The 8,162-nt window shown below is 58.6% G+C and overlaps 2 protein-coding genes across 2 annotated transcripts; both read left to right on the plus strand.

The window, feature by feature from the left end:
• The first annotated feature begins 12 nt into the window (after positions 1-12).
• LOC102104529 (lipocalin-15-like) lies at positions 13-3,286 on the plus strand. Its single transcript, XM_014256218.2, has 8 exons — positions 13-19; positions 728-954; positions 1,515-1,654; positions 1,858-1,922; positions 2,221-2,338; positions 2,794-2,891; positions 2,993-3,014; positions 3,170-3,286. The coding sequence occupies exons 1-8, from the start codon at positions 13-15 to the stop codon at positions 3,171-3,173; spliced, it is 681 nt and encodes a 226-aa protein (XP_014111693.2). The 3' UTR covers positions 3,174-3,286.
• Positions 3,287-4,347: 1,061 nt separating this feature from the next.
• On the plus strand, positions 4,348-8,162 carry LOC102105814 (extracellular fatty acid-binding protein). The gene is made up of 7 exons (XM_005527129.3): positions 4,348-4,604; positions 5,126-5,265; positions 5,730-5,800; positions 6,382-6,492; positions 7,026-7,127; positions 7,365-7,390; positions 7,986-8,162. The coding sequence occupies exons 1-6, from the start codon at positions 4,509-4,511 to the stop codon at positions 7,388-7,390; spliced, it is 546 nt and encodes a 181-aa protein (XP_005527186.1). The 5' UTR covers positions 4,348-4,508; the 3' UTR covers positions 7,986-8,162.

The following is an 8,162-nucleotide window of genomic DNA, read 5'->3' on the forward strand; positions in this document are numbered from 1 at the left end:
GGTGGGGAAAGCATGACCAGTAGGGTTGGGACTGGGGTTAGCAGTCAGGGCTGACCCCAGCTCCTGGCTGTGGAGCTGCTGGGCTGAGACCCCATGTGCACTCACAGCTCTGCCCTGTGGTGCTGCCTGCCCACTGAACCTGCCCTATCCCAGAAAAAGGGGTCCCTGAGGCCAGGACTCACTGAGGGGCATCTGCTCCCCCTCTGCCCCTTGGGCTCCCCCAGTTTCCCTGCCTTGATTTCCCTGCTGGACAGCAGGCTGGCAGCATGGGAATGGGGCGATGGGCATCAGGGGTTCTCCAGAAATTTGGGGAAGGATGGGCACAAAGCAGAAGGATGTCTGTGAGCTCTGGATGTGGCTTGATCCTGGCCACCCCTGGAACTCCATCCCATCAAGCCAGACCCTCTCCAGCAGGGGAGTCTGAGTTGTTTGCCACCAGCATAAGAATCCGCAACCCCTTCTGAGGGCACCAGGCCGTGGCTCAGCCTGGGGTAACAGCACAACCATTCTGTGGCACTGAGGATCCTGAGGCAGGATCTGTCCCACCACTGACAGACCCTAGAATCAATGGGAACAGCCAGGAGGGGGCCCCTGGGATGCACCTCATACTCCTACTCAGCCATGGAGCGGGCATGGGGCAGCACTTGGTCCTGGCATGATCTGGGTTGGGTCTCACACAAGGCTGCATTCATCCAGAACTGCGGGGGACAGGGCATTGTCACCTAAGCTGGGCACAGCTTATCCCTGCTCTTATGTAACCTGTTGCATAAAGCGGGTGTGTGGGCAGGGGTGCTGCCAGCAGCGGGGGCTATAAAGGTGGGTGCAGCGTCTCCTGCCCACATCCTCTCCAGGGCAAGGGTGACAGCAGCACTGCCCAGCCTGGCTCTGGCCCTGCTCTACCTGCTGCAGGCAGGGGCCCAGGTCCCTGTGCAACTGGACTTGGACACTGAGAAGGTAACCTCGCAGATTTCTGCCTGGCACATCCTGCCTGGGCTGGCTGGGGCAGGGCAGTGCTGCGCCCCTGAGTCCCTGAGCCAACACCAGGACAGCTTCCAGGGGAGCCTGTGCAAAACCAGGTTAGTCCTGGCTGCTGTGTCCAGTGCCAGCAGTAGCCCCACTGCAAGGACACCAACGCGTGGGGCCATGATGTCCCCAAGCATGTGGCACTATCCCCAGGGAAGACGGGCCAGGTGCTGCACATGTACTCTTAGCATGGGGCAGGACAGGGTGTTCTGCATGCAGGAAGGTGGCAGGTCCCCATGTCTGCCTGGCTGGTCCCCACAGGGGATGGCAGGTTTCTACCTGGGGTGTCGTGTTCCCCATGGTGGAGGGCAGATCCCCACAGAGGGTGGCAGGTCCCTGAAGAGGGCAACATGTCCCCAGAGACAGTGGCAGGTCCACTGCAGGTTGTCAAATTTCTGCAGTGGGCTGCCAGGTCCCCCACGGAGGAGTGCAGATCCCCCTGGCAAGTCCCCACAACTTTTCCAAATTCCACTGGTGATGTCCTTCTGCAGTTTGCAGGGGTGTGGCATGTCACAGCCATTGCTTCCAACTGCTCCATCTTCCTGAAGATGAGGGATGGGATGAAGTCATCCATGGCCATCATCAGCTTCATGCCAGAAGGGGACCTGGCCATGAAGTTGGTCTGGCCCTTGTAAGTATCTGTCCTGCTTACCCTGTTCCCCGTGGTACAGGGACTCCCTTCCCCACCAAAGCAACTTCCCCACTGCTCCAGGTTGTCCAACCCTGCCTCAGTGCAACCCTCTGGGCAGGCTGGGCTCCCCCCTGTGCCCACCACCCCACTGCCCTCCCATGTGGTCTCTAGACACATTTGTCTGTTTCATGTTCCTTTTGCAGGATGCACAAATGCCAAAAGTTTCAGCTTCTCTTCCAGCAGAGCGAGCAGGCAGGACACTACACAGGTATGTGTGGTATGGGCTTTGGAGCCATGGGTACCTTGAAGCAGAGGGTGGGTATCCCAGCCCCCATGCCTCAGGAGCAGTGGGAGGTGGGCTTGGCCCCCTCTGCCTCCACGACTCAGCAAGTTCTTCTAGGTGGGTGGGCACCTGGCTCCTCCACATCGGGCAGGGGTTCCTTCCTCATACCCACCTCAGGCAAATTTGAGGCTTGAGCACTGAGCTGTGGGCCCCAGCCCAGAAGGGGCCCAGAAGGGCTCAGACTGTACCACGTTACCCAACTGGTCACCTCTGGGGTCCTTAGGAGCACAAGAGAAGAGGGATCTGCATGTGATGGAGACAGACTGCAGCCACTACGCTGTCCTGCACGAGGCCCATCACGGCGAGGCAGAGCCCAGCACAGCATTGCAGCTCCTCAGTGCGTTGGGAGTGGGGACCTGGCTCCTGGGAAGGGATGGGGGCACCAGAGGCAGGCAGGGTCTGGGCTCCCCACCACTGCCCAGGCCCGCCATCAGCAGCACCCCATGTCCATCACCTAGGGAATTAATTTTGGGGTGAATGAAGCCTTGCACTAAAGATATCTCCTGTTGGTTGTGGGTTGAACCAGAGCCCCCTGCAGTGTGCAAGCCCAGCTGCAGAAACCCAACCCTGCCAGCCACCCCAAGTGAATGGGTCACTCATCCCAAGGGGCTTGTGCCCCTTTGCTGCCAGCCCAGGGCAGCTGGGGGTTGCCTGGTATCCACCCTGCATGTTCGTTCCTTGGCCCTTCCCTGGGGTCCAGCTGCTGCCCCGCAGTACCTGGACCCCTAGTGTGGGGCTGGCTGCTGGGATTCCTTGCACTCATCAGCGCCCGCTTTGGGTGTGTGGCTGCTGCAAGAGAGCAGGACCTGAGCCCCCAGCTCCTGCAGAAGTTCATGGAGCTCATCCCCACCATGGGCCTGACTAAGGACATGCTGGCCATCCTGCCCAAGTCAGGTGAGTGGCCCAAGGGCACAGGGTGGCAGCTGTGATCCCTCTGCGTGGGGGTTCAGAATATTGCCAACGGCACACTCACCCCTCTCTTTGCTTTCCAACAGATCAGTGCACCAGGGACATCAGGTGAGTGTGGCCAGGGAAAGCTGTGACTCCCTTCCAGCATGGCCTGGGCTGAGCAGGGACTTGCAGGCCCTGGGTGATCCCCCACGTGCCTCGGGACTCTGTCACCTTGGCTGTGCCCTGCTCTGAACAGTTGTCTGCCTGTCTTGTCTCTGCAGCTGAAGTACCATGTCTCCTCTAGACCTAGTGAACAATGGGTTCTGCACCCCACTCCGTGGTGCTCCTTCCCATCCTCCAGGCTCTGCCAGACCCCCTGCTTCATACCAGGATCATCCTCAACCTCCTAAATAAATAGATGCAGAAACTGCTCCAGATCTTGGTGCTTTATTGGTGGGAGCAGGTTGATGCCAGGGTCTCCAGGCACCCTGAGCCAAACAGTCCTGGAGCTGACCCTTCCTGTCAGGCCCTCACGGGTGGTAGGGGGCACCCGGGATGTGATGTTTGCTGTGCCAAGCATGAGGAGGATGGGGAAGGTGCAGGGGAGCAGCTGCCAGGGCATGGAAGAATGGAGCCAGGGTGAACAGGGGCTGGCACAGACTAGCTGGGTGCTCAGTAGCTCTGGGCAGACAGGGCTAAGCAGTCAGGCTGCCCAGTGCTGCCTGCAGGAAACCCCATTCCCTGCTCAGTCCTCTCCTGGGCCACCCAGCTGGGAGTGGGGTGGCACCAGGGCTGCCTATGGCAGGACTGGGACCCACATGTCTGTCTGACACCCCCCCTGGTCCCCATCTGACCAAAGCAAGACCATGCTGCCATAACCCCCAAGGGCAGTGTTCATCCCCCTCCACCTCCTGCAGAGTGAAGGCAGCCTCTGGTCCCCCCTCTGCCTCCCTGCCCCGGAGTCCCTCAGCGCCCAGGCAGGTGTTGGGCTGTGACCCCAGGAGCCTGGCAGAGCCAGGCCACAGGGGACATCACACTCTGGGAAGGAGGGACACAATCCCACAGCGACATGAAGCCGTTCTTCTGCCCAGCCTGCTCAGGGTGCAGCCCAGCGCAGGTGGGGAGGCCGGCGCAGGCACCGCGGGTCAGGCTGTGCCAGCCAAGGGCTGGATTTGGGCAGGATGCCAGCAGCTGCCCGGGGCCAGTGACACCGGTCACCGAGGGCCTTGGTGAGTCGGGCAACGGGGCTGCCCCGGGGCCGGTGCCGGGAAGAACCTCCCGCTCCTCCCGGCAGCCCGCTGGAAAACAACCGTCCCCTTTGTTCTTTCGCAAGCAGCCAAAAGAACGGGGGAAATCCGAAATTTCAGCAATGGTGCAACAGTTCCTGTAACCCCGTTTTGGGGCTGGCAGGCACGAGCTCTCCTCTGCCCCAGGAGTTTGTTCACTCTGGGCTGACTCTGCCCTTCGGATCCACCCCTGCCCAAGCCAGCCCCGAGAGCGCTCCCGTGGGGCTCGGCACGGCTCCAGCAGGGCGGCAGAGGAGGCAGCACGGAGCTATAAATCTCACAGCCCCGGCACCGCTCCCCATCCCACTGCGGGGGCCAGAGGAGCTGAGGCGAGATGAGGACGATGGGGCTGAGCCTGGGACTGGTCCTGCTGTGCTTGCTGGGCGTGCAGGCTGGGGACGTGGGGACTGCGGAGCTGGACGAGAGCAAGGTGGGAAGGTGCGGGAAGGGAAGGTGCGGGAAGGGAAGGTGCGGGAAGGGAAGGGCAGAGAAGGTGCGGGACGGAAAGGGAAGGTGCGGGAAGGGAAGGTGCGGGAAGGTGCGGGAAGGTGCGGGAAGGGAAGGTGCGGGAAGGGAAGGTGCGGGAAGGGAAGGTGCGGGAAGGTGCGGGAAGGTGCGGGAAGGGAAGGGAAGGGAAGGGAAGGGAAGGGAAGGGAAGGGAAGGGAAGGGAAGGGAAGGGAAGGGACGTAGTCTCCAGCCACCAGCAGAGCAGGGAGGACTGTAAATGTGTTTTCGTACTGGGGACAGCTGGGGTCACTACAGCCACCAGTGCTTTGCTGCCACACCTAGGTAGGGATAGTCGCTCAGCTCCTGCATAGGTGTCCCTGTGGGAATTTTGTTGTCTGGACGGAATGTGGGTGTTCCATGGACTGAGGTTTTCCTGGCTTGGTCCCTGAAGAGGGGACACTCTTGACTGTTCCTCTGGACTCACAGCCTGCTCTCACTGCCAGATTGCAGGGACATGGTACATCACTGCTATGGCCTCTGACTCCGAGAGCTATCTCCAAAATAAGGACCAACTGAAGATGGCGATGGCCAACATTGAGGTCCTGGGGGATGGTGACCTGAAGGTCTCCTTTGCAATTCCCACGTAAGTCCACATGCTTTTCTCCATAGGCTTCACTACCAGCCTCCTCCCTGGACCTTCACTGGTGGGTCTCCACCTCAGTGCACTCACCAAAGACTGGGCAGGGGTTGAGACAGGACCACCAGGGGCTTGGGACAGCTGTGGGCTCCCTGTCTTCAGGGCAGGCTTAGGGCAATGCTAGCTAGGACCAGTGCCATCACAGAGGGTGGGATGGGATCCTACGATTACAACTTTCCCAGCAGAACCAGTCTCATCCCAGAAGCTCAAAGCATGAGTGAGGGCATGTCCCCTGTCCCCTGCCAGCTCACGTGCCCTGTATTCCAAGGGTGGTATCTGTTCCCTCCTGCCCTGGCCACACCATCCCATCTCTGAACAGCAAGTCCCATGTCTGGAATAGTGACCCTTGAACAGGAGAGAGGAAAGGGGGTCACTTCAACTCAGCTGGAGCATCTTTCACTCTTCTGCAGCCCTGGGAGATGCATGAAGTTTGAATCGATCTACAAGCCAACAGGCAGCCTGGGTGAATACTACAGCTCTGGTGAGTGGGGGTGCCTGGGTCTTGGGGCAGGATGGAGGCATGTCCTACCATCCCTGTCTGAAGCAGCTGGCTGTTCCTGGAGACATGGCCCTCAGGACTGCCTGTCCCTCCTCTGTCCTGGGTGGGACATCCTTCTGCCTCCAGGTGCCAGCTGCACCCCAGGGCTGGTGGCTCAGCAGCATGGCAGACCCCCCCCCAATCCCTCCCTCTGGTATAAACACATTCAGAGCAAGCTTAAACCCCAGTGGAATAGTAGGCTCCTTTCGCAAAGAGGCTGTGAGCGGATGTTCCCAAGGATGGAGCAGGAGTGGTTTTCCATCATTCCCAGCACAAGGATCAGTCTGACACTGGCCAACAGCTTGCACTGACCACCCCTTTCTATCCTCACCTCCCCATCCCTCTGCTCTGTTGTGGTCTGTAGGCTCCCCCAGGCTTTCAGAGGGGCCTTAGCAAGAAAGAAAAGCAGGATGGGGAGATACTGAGGAAAGACAGGCTTGATGGGCTTCATGCACTTACAGCCCCTTTGCAGAGTGGGGGTTTCCAGAAGAAGATAATTAATTTTTCACCACGTCCTTTTGCAGACAGAGGCAATAAGACGGTGAGGCTGGTGGATACCGATGGCAGTTCCTACATGGTTGTCTTTGCCACCAGAGAGAAGGATGAGAAGACCTTGCATATGCTGAGACTTTACAGTGCGTATCCAGCAGTGGTGAACTGCTCAGAGGCGTCAGGTGCTTCTGAGGGTCCTGCAAGGCTGGGGAACGGGAGTCTCCCTCTTCACTCCCACCCTGGGTGAGGTGCAGGAGTGGGGCAGGGACCACCAGGTGTTCCCTGTGTGGCAGGGAAGGAGCAGTGGTTTGGGGTGGCTGTGGAGGTTGGGGCTCCGGCTCCCAGCACTGTGCTGCAAGTCCATGGCCTTGGGTAAGTTGCTTGGTGGAGAGGGGTGGAGAGTGGGGTTCTTGCTGCACAGGCAGAACAGAATCAGTGGGGATAGGAATCATGAGAGGAGTCACTGTGCTGGTGTAAGAATCTCTGGCTATCTTGTTCCCTGGGTGGGGTGTCTCGTGCTTGGCCACCACTGCTCTCCAGGACCTCCCTCAGTGCCTCCAGCATTCTGCCAGGGACTGCCATCCATCCCACCCTCAGCTGGACACACTCACCAGCTTCCCAGGAAGGGAAGCAGGGTCAAGCACAGCCTGGAGCTAACTCATGTCTTTGTCTTTAGGCAGAAGCCAGTGGGTGAGACCCAAAATCAAATTGCTGTTCAAGAGACTTGCCAAGCTGAACGGCTTCACCAACAAGACGATCTGGATTTTACCCAGGCAGGGTGAGCACTGCCCAGGGCCAATACAGGGACATGCAGGCAGGGACCAGCTCAGCCCATCAGTGCCACCACTTTGTGGTCTGAGCTGGCAGGAGGGGGTGCTGGCAGCCAGCAGTGTTCTGGCTGGGCACACTGAGCAAGGAGAAACCCACAAGTTCCTTTTGAGTAGTCTATTTTGGGTGCTAAATGTGATTATTCAGACCACAGTGCCAGACTCAGGCTTTCTCTTTGTTTCCACAGAGGAATGCAGACTTGATGAATTGTAGGTGAGTTGTCACAGTGCAACATGGTATTTGCAATGTTCTCTCCTGGACATTTACTCTCTTGGTGCCCCCACGACAAGGGCCACCAAGAAGTCTTTGAATTTCTATGGGGTTGATCTGTTTGAACTGGTGCTGGAGCTTGCACACAGGTAGGACCATTCTTTTGGATACTGCTCTACAGTGGGGATCCCCAGGTAGCAGCATGCAGGGACTCCCAAGGAGCAGTGCCCAGAGACCCCCAGTGGAAAGTGCCTGGCACTGAATATGGGGGCTGAAACCACCAGAGAAATGTCTGTGCAGCCCTTTAAGCAGTGAGGACCAGGACACCAGCTCCTGCCAAAGGGGCCCTGGGCTTGTGGACTGGCAAACCTGGCCAGAGTGGGTTGGTGTCTCACTATGCAAAATATATTTGCTGTTGTCACCACCCTGGCCTGTGCTTTCCCACCACACAGCTGAAGACATTACTAGAAATCCATTGCTGGAGATGCCTCACCCTACAAATCTGGGGAGAACTGGAGAAGAATGCATTGATTCTAATGGAGAGTCACACTGGTCTCCTTGCCCCACCCAGCCCCCACCTCTCCAACCTCTTTTCCAGGAAGCGCAGACTGGCTAATGGATGCTCCTACCAAGCAATGCAAGATCCATGCTCTGAAGCTCCAGGCTTCTGCTCCACCATCCTTTTTCCAAGCTCTGTTGTCAGGACTCTGACACAGCCCCTGCTCCTCCAGCACAAAGTCCCTGCCTTTTGTCAAATAAATAGAAGCCCTCCCCA

This window comes from Pseudopodoces humilis, chromosome 22 (genome assembly GCF_049639895.1).
Source record: "Pseudopodoces humilis isolate 2021_Gansu_Grassland_sample_001 chromosome 22, ASM4963989v1, whole genome shotgun sequence".
Classification (NCBI taxonomy): domain Eukaryota; kingdom Metazoa; phylum Chordata; class Aves; order Passeriformes; family Paridae; genus Pseudopodoces; species Pseudopodoces humilis.

Excerpts from the sequence above, each read along its gene's own strand:
- LOC102105814 (XM_005527129.3), top strand. The coding sequence starts at position 4,509 with ATGAGGACGATGGGGCTGAGCCTGGGACTGGTCCTGCTGTGCTTGCTG. Across the intron at positions 5,266-5,729 it reads GTCTCCTTTGCAATTCCCAC|CCCTGGGAGATGCATGAAGT; the intron begins GTAAGTCCACAT and ends ACTCTTCTGCAG. Across the intron at positions 7,128-7,364 it reads CTGGATTTTACCCAGGCAGG|AGGAATGCAGACTTGATGAA; the intron begins GTGAGCACTGCC and ends TTGTTTCCACAG.
- LOC102104529 (XM_014256218.2), top strand. Across the intron at positions 1,923-2,220 it reads GCAGGCAGGACACTACACAG|GAGCACAAGAGAAGAGGGAT; the intron begins GTATGTGTGGTA and ends TGGGGTCCTTAG. Across the intron at positions 2,892-2,992 it reads GGCCATCCTGCCCAAGTCAG|ATCAGTGCACCAGGGACATC; the intron begins GTGAGTGGCCCA and ends GCTTTCCAACAG.